General features: G+C 35.6%; 1 protein-coding gene across 2 annotated transcripts in view; it reads left to right on the top strand.

Annotated features, from left to right (window-relative positions):
* The window catches only part of WDFY3 (WD repeat and FYVE domain containing 3), a 250,563-nt gene that overhangs the window by 154,620 nt on the left and 83,053 nt on the right, over window positions 1–12,890 (top strand). For both annotated transcript variants that reach the window (XM_040237260.1, XM_040237261.1), the window contains exons 27-33: window positions 771–844; window positions 928–1,089; window positions 1,814–1,908; window positions 5,369–5,489; window positions 5,820–6,037; window positions 10,189–10,424; window positions 11,558–11,692. In XM_040237260.1, coding sequence (XP_040093194.1) covers window positions 771–844; window positions 928–1,089; window positions 1,814–1,908; window positions 5,369–5,489; window positions 5,820–6,037; window positions 10,189–10,424; window positions 11,558–11,692 — 1,041 coding nt within the window. The remainder of the gene's footprint in view (window positions 1–770; window positions 845–927; window positions 1,090–1,813; window positions 1,909–5,368; window positions 5,490–5,819; window positions 6,038–10,188; window positions 10,425–11,557; window positions 11,693–12,890) is intronic.

The following is a 12,890-nucleotide window of genomic DNA, read 5'->3' as shown; positions in this document are numbered from 1 at the left end:
CCATCTCTGTCATTTCTGGGCCTATTTGTATGATTTTTTTTTTCTCTTATGACTCATATTTTCCCTTTTATTTGCATACTTGGTAACTGTTGATCAGATGCTAAGTTTTACATTGTTGATTGGTAAATTTTACTTTGTTTTCTTAACAAGGCTTTGCTCTGGCACTGCAGTTTTGAAACATCTTTTTAAGCTTTGTTTGGATGGACTTTCGTTCATCCTTAGTGGTTATTTAGCACTCCTACTAAGGTATTACACTTCTGAGACCTCTTCCCAACCTTCCCATGTATTTTGAAGTCTCTGCACAGGTTGGTGGGAGTGCAGACTAGTCCCAGCCCTTTGTGAGTTTTAGGAATTGTTTGTGGTGCTACCTTGCTTTGGTTATTTCCAGTTTTGGACCTACACAGGATTCCTGCCATTCAGTTTTTGTATCCAGAAATCATTCTATTCAGTATGTTATATTCACTATTCACTAATAGTATTCAGTCATTGCGCCCAGAGAGATTTTCTGTAGATCTTGCCTTTCTAGTTGTTTACTCTAGGAGAGTTATTTTCATAGCAGTTATCTCTTTATGAACAGAAACAGAAGTCCCATATAACAGCAGTTTTATAGTATGACAGCAAATAAAAACTAAGAAAGTGGCTATATTCAATTAATTTATCTAATTTGTCTAAGTGAAATAAGTTATATGTATTGCATTTGTGTTTATTGGGTTGCGATTTGGGGTATTTTTTAACCCTAAATATACCACTGTTCTTCATTTTTATTTTAGGTCTGGCTCCATGCTCCATATGAACTTCATCTCTCCCTATTTGAGCACTTTATTGAATTGCTCACAGAGTCCAGGTATTGGTTGATATCTAAATTGTTAGTTGTTCAGTTACAGAAGTGATGCCAGTACAGTGTATAAAATCTTCTTTCTCTTACAGTGAAGCTTCAAAGAATGCCAAGTTGATGAGGGAATTCCAGCTAATCCCAAAGCTGCTACTGACTCTTCGAGATATGTCTCTATCCCAGCCTACCATTGCTGCTATTAGTAACGTGCTGAGCTTCTTACTGCAGGGTTTTCCCAACAGCAATGATCTACTCAGGTAGTGAAAACTTCTCTGTTCATCGGTTTGTTCACTGAAAGTACCACTGAGATTAAGATGATTGAGGTGAATGTAATTGCTTCCTATGCCTGGATAATACCTGCAAAGTTAATACTATTCAGGATACTTGTAGATCATGGAAAATAGGCATGTATCTTGCAAACCAGTTGTTGCCACTAGTGACTAATAGAATTTTGGGAGAATGGGTGTGAGAATTAGTTCAGTGAGACTGATTGTCCTGGACATAAAAGTGTTCAGAGTAGGAATTCCTGGTCCCCAGCCCTCTTCCAAGACCAGGCTTTGCTGCTTCTCAAGGGTATGTGCAGGAACATGCACGTATGCACATGCATACACACCCAGACTTTAACTATTAGGCTACAGTAGATCCATATAGGTAATGTTAGGACATTTTTATTTGAGACCATACTGGTGAGTTTTTTAAATCATTTGGATCAGTGCATTAAAGAACTCATATTTCTGATGAAGTTTATTTTTCCCTGCATGTGTTTTAAAACATTATAGCATATGTTAATTGTTCTAGTGTTAATTGCAACAGTTCTAGGGGAAGCAGCTGAAATACAGTCATGTAAAATCTATAAAAGGTCAGTTAACATAAGAAGTATTCTCTTGGTTTTCATTTCTTTGTTTTTTTATTTCTTAGTGTGTTGTTTGTTTTGAAGAGAGAAAAATAAAATCTATAACCTCCTTTTTCTTGTATTAAAAGGTTTGGCCAGTTCATTTCTTCTACTTTACCAACCTTTGCAGTTTGCGAGAAGTTTGTAGTTATGGAAATAAACCATGAAGAGAAGCCTGACACTGGTGAGTCAGTTCTGGAGCTTGGAACCGAACTACTGTGCTTTGCCTTCTTCTGACACAAGTTAGACCTGAATTGTATGACACTGTTATTTTACCTTTCTCGTTGAATTACTTTTCTTGATCTATCACAGACATATTTGTCTTAGACCAAGCCTCTACAATACACAGAAATACAGAATTACAAGATTTATAGCGATGTTCCTTTAAACAATAAACTCTTCCGGTATAATTTTTGAACCTTATTTTTTTTTAATTTATATAAATCTTCAGAAACACAGATTCTTATCAAAGTGAAATGTATCTGTATTACTGTTATTTTTATTTCCCTGTTAAATATTTAATAATCATTGAAGGAGAGAACATTTTACTAGAATCATGTAAGTGTAAAACAAAATTTTTGTAAGTTGTAATTCCTGAGCCAATGACAACCACTTTTTTTTTTTTAATAAATTTTCCTCCTTTGAAGCATATTTTTCCCTTGCTCGAATGTATTTTTCCTGTCATGTATTGTAGATCGGGAGTTGTACTTGGAAAACACTAAAAGGATCTTTTAAATTAATCTGTGATTAAATTCACAGTATTTTATATTTATTCAGTATTATTTACATCATTATCCAGTTACATACTTCCCCAGTCATGTCACATAAAAGAGTTCCTTTAAAACTCTCACAACCCTATCCATCTTGGAGTTCTCTTCCAAATTGGCTATATCATTCAGAGCACAGCCTCTCTGGTGCTTCATGAGTAAGAAGAGAAAGTGGTATAATTATGTTTTTCAAAGGAGAAACTGAGAGATTTGAGAGGCTGACTTCCTCCAAATCATAGAGCAGAACATACAGAGCTGGTAACACTTACTTTCTACTCATTTGGAACAAAGTTGATATTTCTTTGGGTGAAGCAAAGTAGCAGTGGGTGAGAAGCATATAGATCAAATCAGTGGATAATACTTGTTTGAAGTGAAGTGAAGTGAAGTCGCTCAGTTGTGTCCGACTCTTTGCGACCCCATGGACTGTAGCCTACCAGGCTCCATCCATGGGATTTTCCAGGCAAGAATACTGGAATGGGTTGCCATTTCCTTCTCCAGGGGATCTTCCCGACCCAGGCATTGAACCCGGGTCTCCTGCATTCCAGGCAGATGCTTCACAGTCTGAGCCACGAGGGAAGCCCTAATGCTTGTTTGGTGCTTAGTGTTTTCCAGACAAAGAGCAAATTATATGCAGCAATTTTAAGTGCTCTATATAATCTTATAACAACCCTGTGAAATTGGTCCTGTTATTACTAGTTTTACAAAAAGTGAGGAAACTGAGGTCTAGAAAGATTAAATAAAAGCAATTTACTGAGATCACATCACTGCATTTAAACTATGGTAGTCCAAACCAGCATTCTAAGCTTTTAACCCCTGCGTTATTCTACCATATATTCAAAGATTATTTCCAGGTTCTGAATTAATATAAGCTGAGTAAATAGGAATTGAAAGGAGACTACTGTTAAAATCTTAGTGGACCTATATAACATGTTTATTTCAAGTATGAAAAAATGATATAGGAAAAGTATTTCTCTAGTCTCCATACTGGACATTGAGATCAATAACTACAACTCTAAACCAACATTCTAAGCTTTTAACCACTGCGTTGTTCTATCAATTCAATATACAAGGATTATTTCTAAGTTCTGAATTAATATAAACCAAGTAAATAGGAATTAGAAAGGAGAGTACTTTAAAATCTTTGAAAGTATAAAACAGATTTATTTCAGGTATTAAAAAAGATACAGGAAAAAGTATTTCTGTAGTCTCCATATTTCTTGCTGATCATTGAATTCTGTAACTACAGCTAGTGTTATAAATTTTTTTTTTACAAGAGCACAGTAAGCAGGGATGTACAAATTAGGAAAATTTTCTCTTGATCTGCCAAATTGATTAGTGTTCTTCTTATCAATTCATTGCCATTTGAAAAATTAGGGAAAGCCAAAAGGATTTGCACGTCTTATTAGTCTATGAGATTAATTATTTGTGTGGACTGGTCTGTCTTATGTATAATATGTTTCCCAAAAATTAAAACCATAATTTTTTTCTTTCAAATAGTTTATACAGTCTTCAGGATATACCTACAAACAAGTGATTTAAATAATGCTGAACAATGATACAATAATTAATGCAAAATAAAATAAATAGCATGAAAGGGCAGTGCAGTGGGGAGTAAACCATCAGTTTGAATGGGAAGAAGTTAACCTGAAAGCTTCATTGAGTTCATTGTTTAAAACTGTATCTGAAAATTAGGGGAAACAACTGACAGTGAAAAAACTAGGCATAAAAACCAAAGAAAATTCTTAATTTCTGTGTAGATTGTCATTTTATCGAAAGAAAAAACTGAAAGGAAGTAATTCCTTAGTCAGTGTAAGTTGTGTGATATGCCTTCAATAAGGTGATTTGTAAATTACCAGTCATTTGCCTACTAGAAGGGGAGGGAACCTGGAGTTCCCCTTGGTAAACTTAAAGCACCCTCCCCAGGGATTAAGGCACTAAATTAGCATTTTAAAAGACAAATGTTTAAGGGTAAAAATGGTCCCTTGCCCAAGCAACTAAAAGCATATAACCTTGGTCATTCATTTTAGCCTGAGCTTCAATTATAGAATAAAGAAAAGAAGACATGTTTATTGTGACTTATTAACCTATAGCTCAATGTGGCAGAGTTGGGCCTGGAACACTCGGCCATGGATCCCAGTCCCTGTACTTCCAGGACTGTCCACTGAGAGCCAGAGGCTTCCTGCCTTCCTCCCTTCCTTCCCCAAGTTCTCTGGTACATTTCTGTGCCTCCCCTCTGGTCTGTGCTATTTAATTTTAGCTTTCCTTTATGTATTATAATTATTGAATAATTTATGCTTCCTCTTTTCATTTTTAAATTTGAAAAAATTAGCTGTTTAAAAAGGAACTAGAAATTAAGGATTTGCATTGTTATTTTTGTTCATGTGATCCTTATTTGATCACTTTGCCCTGTAAGTACAAGGAAGGAATATTAATATAAAAAAGGGCTCACAGTCTTTACTGCCCCCTTTTTAGAAAAACTTTCGTGATGGCTCAGACAGTAAAGAATCTGCTTGCAATGCAGGAGAGCCTGGTTCAATCCCTAGGTCAGGAAAATTCCCTGGAGAAGGAAATGGCAACCCACTCCAGTATTCTTGCCTGGAAAATCCCATGGACAGAGGAGCCTGGTGGGCTATAGTCCATGGGGTCACCAAGAGTCAGACACCACTGAGCACCTAACACATAAGTAAATGAACAGTTTTAATGATTTTAAAGAGAAACATTTAATAAACTCTTTTTTTGTGTTCATTGTAGTGGAAAGTATTCCTAGAGAAAATGTTTTCTGAAAGGTATATTTCAGTGATATTTCCTAGACCAGTGTTGGATATTTTATCCTAGTTTATCTGCTAGGGCAATTTAATATATTTCTTTTCATTGCAGGAACTGAAGAAGAGTTTGGAGGTCTTGTATCTGCTAATCTTATACTTTTGAGGAACAGACTTCTGGATATCTTACTAAAACTTGTTTACACATCTAAAGAAAAGACAAGCATTAATTTGCAGTAAGTAAAATCTTTTGAAAATTGATGGTAATAGTTGATTTTGCTAGTTAATTCATTATAGACAAAAGAAAGATTTGCCTTTGATTTGTTTTTAATTTATTTTTAATTGGACTATAATTGCTTTACAGTGTCATTGGTTTGTGCTATACAGCTACATGAATTAACTATAAGTATACATACATCTTGTTTGCTGCTGACTTTTAATAGATTTCTTTTTAAAACCCTGAAATTCATAGTATCTCAAGAACAAAAGCTGGTCTTAGTTTTCTTTTTAATTTGAAATCCCAATCCTTGAAATTAATGTTTTGTTTAATCCATCTGTCTGAATAGAGCTTGTGAAGAGCTGGTCAGGACGCTGGGTTTTGACTGGATTATGATGTTTATGGAAGAACACTTGCATTCTACCACAGTCACAGCAGCCATGAGGATTCTTGTTGTCCTACTGAGTAATCAGTCTATTCTCATCAAGTTCAAGGAGGGACTCAGTGGTGGAGGCTGGCTGGAGCAGACAGATTCCGTCTTAACAAATAAGATCGGAACTGTATTAGGTATGGGACTTTTATAGTGGACTGCTTTGAAATGAGCTTTGTGTTGTATTTTTAAATTTTAGGTAAGCTTATACTGTTTGATTTATCTAACAACCATTAAGAGTCAAGAACTTTAATGACAGAATAAAAAGCAAGTCAAACTGAAGTCAGAGACAGGATATCAAGATGTGAAAACTCAAGTAATTTTCTTATGATTTCTTTTTGTTTACAGTTTCCTTTCTGACCTATAGGTAAATAATTTACAAATTATCAGAATGGAATTAATAGTAGCAATCAATAATTTGTGTGCTTATTCCTTGCCAGTTTTACTTTTCATTTTCACAGTAACTTATCTTTACAGTAACCCTATGAGATATAAATACCATCATACCCATTTTACAGATGAGAAGTTAAGGCATAGGGGTAATGTCACTTGTCAGCTAAGTGTCAAAATCTGAGTCGAAGTCACTCATCCAAAGCCCATGGTTCTAACAGTTATGTTATATTAGCACTCAAGATTTAAGCTCAACAGAATGTCAGCCTAAGCTCCTTACTCTCTGCTCACTGACTCTATGCTGTTTACAACATTGAACTGAGCATTTAAGTAATAATAGAAAATTATGGTTTCCTATATTAGATTCATGTGAACTAATATATACATTCCTATTCATGTTAATGATCTTATTTTGTAAAATGCATATTTAATACAATGTTTTTATTGAAAATTATGGTCATTTAGTTTGTAAGGTATTTTAAGATTATGTTTATGACATTACAATTTAAAATCATATATAATTATATTCTGCAGTAAGCACTAAGAATAACTATTTACCCTTGTCAGATGGAAAAATTTGGGATCAGATTTTAATATGTAATTTGTCTGTTAAGAAAAAAATGTAAAAGTATCAATACCTTGGTGTAACATATGCTGTCAAATGTTAAAACAAATGGTAGGAAGAAAGAGCTTACACTTATTTTTATTGTTATTTTACATGTGAAAAATGTCTGAAGGAACTTTGTGAGTGATAAGGAAAGAAATTCAGAAATTCACTGTGAAATGATTTCTCAAGAAAATGAGCTCCTTTAAAATAAATATTTTTATTATTATCATTATAGAGACTTTTATCAACAGTTTTGTAGCAAGAAATGTAGTTTATTGACCTTAATGGTAGCTAGTAGCTACTAAGAGAATAAACAACAAAAGGCATAATTCAGTGTGAGTTCTGTAGAATTCTGTGGGAGTTTTTTTAATGCTGACTGACAACACTGCTTCTCATTGGAAGCCAACATAACACCCAGGTTTCACCTAGCACTTTGTGGTTTGCAAAATTCTCTAACATATGTCATGTCATTTACTGTCATGATTCCAGACACAAGTATATGTATTTTATGTTATATAAGTTATATTTTATAGGAAAACCTAATGAGTATAAATTAAGAATTAATTCCTCTCTAATTAGGAAAGTAAGACTGCTAAATACATAAGGTCTCTGAGTCAGAGAGTAATATTTCTGGGTATCTGTCTTCTGTCAATTCTGTGGGGTTTTTTTCTGTCCTATACCACTTCAGTAATATCAGGATCTGACCAACCAAACTTCATGTCTAAGAACTTATTTGTCCTTCCTTGACACCTGCCTGTACATTACGTATGCTACTTTGGTTCTAAAAGAGGAATCTAGGTATTTAAGTTTCATTTAAACTCAATTTAATATCATTTTCTCTGACTATCTAAGTTTCATTTAAACTCAATTTAATATCATTTTCTCTGAATATCTGTCTATCTGATACATACATACATACTTGTGTACGTGTACAGAAATTTCTCTCTATATATTGATATATCATCTCAGTGGATTCTATTTCTCTTTGAGCTGATGAACAGTATGTTTTTGAATGTTTTACTTACATTTATTAGTTTTCGTCAATTTTTTCTTTATAAAAATACCTTCCATACGTAGCTGTAGCTTCAGTTCAGTTCAGTCACTCAGTCACATCCAACGCTTTGCAACCCCATGGACTGCAGTTCACCAGGCTTCCCTGTCCTTCACCAACTCCAGCTACATCAGCTATAGTTTAAATCTAAATTAATACTCAGTTGTTAAAAACATATTAGATACTCCTTAAGATCAATTATAGGGTAGAAATAGAGTGTGAAAATTTGGAAAGGAAAATAAATGCTAGCATTGCTTTTCACTTAGGACCTATAGTTTGATCAAAATTTATTTTCCTATTTAATGTATAAAATACCACTTTGTTTTTTGATATCTTAAGGCTCAGACTTTTTTTTATATTTATGATTTCATTTAAAATTTACTGCTAATGAATATCACCCAGTATTCTTTATGCAGCTGGGTTTTTTGGAACGTAGTGATGTTATTAAGAGGACCAAGGGCGATCAGGGTTTCCCAGGTGGCACTCGTGGTAAAAATCCCGCCTGCCAATGCAGGAGGTGGAAGAGACTTGGGTTTGATCTATGGGTCAGGAAGATCCCCTGGAGGAGGGCATGGCAACCCACTCCAACTCCAGTATTCTTGCCTGAAGAGCCCCAGGGACAGAGGAGCCTGGTGGACTACAGTCCATAGGATCGCAAAGAGTCAGACAGGACTGAAGCTACTTAACACATACACGCAAGGGAGACCGTGTAACTTCACAGGCTCCATTGGGCCGCAGGTACTAGTGCCACCCTCATTAACTTCATGACTGAACAAATTGCATATTTTCCACATTATATTAAAGGATAATAGCAATTTCTTCCTCACATGCTCATTGTTTAAGAAATGAGACGATATATGAAGAGTTTGGTAAATTGCTATACAACTTTTTTGTTAATTAGAAAAACATATACTCTAGAGGATTAATTAATATCACACTGAGCAATTTATTTGGACTCTTTAAAAAGCCACCTAGACACAAATTTCTCTTTCATTATTTTAAATAGTAGCAAGTATATGCTACTTTGTCTTAGAAAAAAGAATTTGGGGGAAAATGTGGATATTCACTGAAATAAAAATTGCTTCAGAGTAAAAGTCAGTCTTTCATCTTTGGTTGCTATTTGTAAAAATTTTCCACTGAACCTCTAGCCAATATTCCTTCTGTACTGAGCAGTGTACTAGGTGTGGGGTTGGTGAAAGAACTAATTGAGTTATTTCCCCAAATTACCTATGTAACAGAGGAAGCAGGATTGATGGAAAGGCTGGTGCTATAAACCACACAGATAAGTAGTTATCTCCTGGTAGAGCTGTGCTTCTAGAACACACTTTGGATGTCCAGATGTCACAGTGGGCCCAGATTTGCTGTCCCTTGGCCAGCAGACTTTCCCGCAGAGTTACAGATTATGCAAGGAAAGATTATTTCGTATATTCATTTTGTCCTATCTCTAAATTTGTAGGTCATTTAATGCTAATTAGTTCATAATATTCAGGACAAATGAAATATACTAACTCTACTATGGCTATCATATTTTTAAGTTACATTTTTAGTACAATCTGGCTACTTTTTAAATATTGCTTTCTTCTTAGGAATGTTAGAGCTCTTTGGAGGTCATTCTTGGTTGGTGTTTTCTTCTTTTTCTTTTTTTTTTAAATTATTTGGCCATGCCCCCTCCCCACGTCCTCCCCCCGACACCGCCCCCAGCAGGTGGGATCTTACTTCTGTAACCAGGGATCGAACCCATTCCCCCTGCATTTGAAGCACAGAGTCTTAACCAAGTCCCTGGATGTCATTCTTTTAATGAGTAGAATTTATCTTACCTCTTGTATCTGACTGCCTCAACTATGTTTTAAGACCTAACTCTTTGTGACTCCATGGACTGGAGCCCACCAGGCTCCTCTGTCCATGGTATTCTCTGGGCAAGAATATCGGAGTGGGTAGCCATTCCCTTCTCCAAGGGAACTTCCCGACCCAGGGATGGAATCTGGGTCTCCTGCATTGCAGGCAGATTCTTTGCTATCTGAGCCACCAGGGAAGCCCTATCCTAATACACAGGCTTCCCAAAGTCAAAGAGAAAGTAAAACTTCTGACTGGAAGATTAATTCCAAAGTCGAGTAGTTAATTGCTTATATTAATATGAATGTCCAAGATGGAAATGTCACATGCTGACTTACTCCTTTCTGTGTAAATGTAACATGGTAATCAATGACTAATTTCTTCCTTCTTGTTGTATTTCCTCTTAGGATTCAATGTGGGCAGGAGTGCTGGCGGACGATCAACTGTCAGGGAGATTAACCGGGACGCTTGTCACTTTCCTGGCTTTCCGGTTCTTCAGTCATTCCTTCCTAAACATACTAATGTCCCTGCTCTCTATTTCCTCCTCATGGCATTGTTTCTGCAGCAGCCCGTTAGTGAGCTGCCTGAGAACCTGCAGGTCAGTGTGCCTGTCGTCAGCAGCCGATGTAAGCAGGGTTGCCAGGTAGGAATTACCTAGTCGGGTGTAAGTGTAATTACATTTGCGAAAAAGTCACTGCAGGGTGTTGAGTTCATTGCAGTAAAAACCAACTGGTCCCATCCCTGTCTCACATTTGGGATTTGACTGGGGTCATAGAAATCTGAAAATACTGTAGAAAATTTTCCCAAAAAGAAGTTCTGTGTTCCTGTTGTTCTTTTTCTCTTTATGATTATTCTGTGTGATTATATACATGGGAAGATTTTGGATGATATTTTAATGATGATCAAAAGAATTCAAGTAATGTGATTATATCTAGAAATATAATTTAATTTCTGTAGAATTAAAAACAAAGGAAGTAATGTGCATTCCACTAATTAATTGAGTAGGTATGAAAGGATTTTTAGTGCAAATTCTGGTTAGAAAAGTGTTTCTGAATTCTTAATGATAGGTAATGTCCACATTAGGAAAACAGTAAGGCTTTACCTAATTTTCTAATCTTAAGACTATGTGGATATCTATATATAGCTTATGTTTGTAGCACTGCCGAGATGTAGGAATTTAGTCTTAAACTCATTACACTTCCATAATAATCCCAAAATGCTATTCAAATCAGCCATAGTAATTGACAACGCCTTTTAAATGAAAACACTGTCTGTACCCTTACGTTAAATCACGCTACAGATGCATGAGCAAAGCAGAGTTTGGTTACAGACACCATAGTCAAAGTGTTATATAAAACTACTATGAATAAATCTCAAACTGACTTTTATTTGGTCAAATCTTAATCTATATGTAATCTAAAAGTGAATTAGAACATTGCTGAGAGTGGGGTATGGGGAGTAAGTTCACTGTGCTTTTTACAGAGATCCTGCTTAAAGCCATTAATTCTTTAATTTCATCACCTAGCTAATTATTTCCTTAGGAAAAAAAAGGATGTTTTTAACATAGACAACTAGGACACTGATGCATAAAATGCATTTTGTCTTGTAAATGTGAAAATGAGTTTTAAAACATAGGAGGGAAGAGCATTAAGTCTCTATCTCTTCTTCATTGCTCACTTTGAAAGAAACTAATTTCAAAGGAATTTTAGAACTTGTGAGGGTCTCCACTGAGAAGAATTGCCAGTACCTAACCCTGACTCCCTCTCACCTCTGCAGTTTGATTTGGATTCCATCTGGACCTTTATCTTTGGAGTTCCTGCCTCCAGTGGAACCGTGGTCTCGTCTATCCACAATGTGTGCACAGAAGCTGCTTTTTTGTTACTGGGCATGCTCCGAAGCATGCTGAATTCAGTAAGTCCCCAGAGACTCTGACACCTGTCGGTAATTCCTCCTGCCTGGGATTCCTTTATGATGGAGGAATCCTTTGGTAACCTAAGTCTTTATTTACTACGTGGTCTCTGGAACCTCACGCCCTCTGTTTTATTTAGTGTAAGGACAGACTGTACAGTTGTTAAGATCCTGAACTCAGGAGCTGGATTCAACATCCCAACTCTGATCCTCCAGACATACTAACCTCACGTGCCTCAGCTTCCTTATGTATGAAATGATAATGAGGATAAAAGTTACCTCTTAGGACTCTTGTGAGGATTTATGAATTAATATGTACACAAAGTGCTTACAAGTGTACCTGGTATAGAATACAAGCTTTATTAAGTGTTAACTGATGCTGTTAGTGCTATAAAACACATATTTCAGTGTATACATTTATATAATAAATATACTGTATTACATGCAATTGCAACAATATGTTACTTGAACTTTTAAAATCACTTCCATTTAGAGGCTCAAAATGTTATCAGTGCAAGTTTTACTTTGTGTTTTCATTTTCTATTTTAGTCATTTCTAACTTAGATATGAAGCATTGAAAGAGTAAATGACAAAATTTATGTTTATGTCTCTCACAGGAAGGCTGTGAATAATGATTTAATTTTTTTTTTTACAAAATTCATGATCACATTGTAAGAGGAATTATTAATTAGACTCTTTGGATTACAAGTACCTGAAAAATCTGATTTTAGTCAAAACTGTTCTTATGCAATCTAAGAAAAGAACATTGCTATTAAATGTGTTAATTTAGAATGCTTTGGGATTCTGGTTTTGGTTTTTATTCATAAACAATAATAAAAATCTAAGCTGAAAAAGAAGACCCTGGGCAAGTATCAGAAGATAAACATTGTTCATATAGTCTTCTTCCTTTTTTTAGCATCATCATCATTGTTATTGTGGTAACGCTTTTAAGGAAAAGAAAACTCCTGGGTGTCTCTTTTACTCCGTCTTCTACTACAGCACTGCTTTACTTCTGACACTTCAGGCCACCAAATATATAGAAGATTTTGCCCCACTAGCTGGGTGTTCCACCATCCAGTTCAGTTCTGACACTGTCTGCCAGGATATAGCATCCAGTTCCACAGGTTAAGGGCTCAGTATCATGATACTCCCCTGCCCCACCTCCACCGATCCTGCCCCACCTCCACCGATCCTGCCCCAC

Source organism: Oryx dammah, unplaced genomic scaffold, assembly GCF_014754425.2.
Source record: "Oryx dammah isolate SB20612 unplaced genomic scaffold, SCBI_Odam_1.1 HiC_scaffold_3, whole genome shotgun sequence".
NCBI lineage: Eukaryota > Metazoa > Chordata > Mammalia > Artiodactyla > Bovidae > Oryx > Oryx dammah.
The sequence above is the reverse complement of the archived record's forward strand: the minus strand, read 5'-3'. Positions and strand labels throughout refer to the sequence as shown.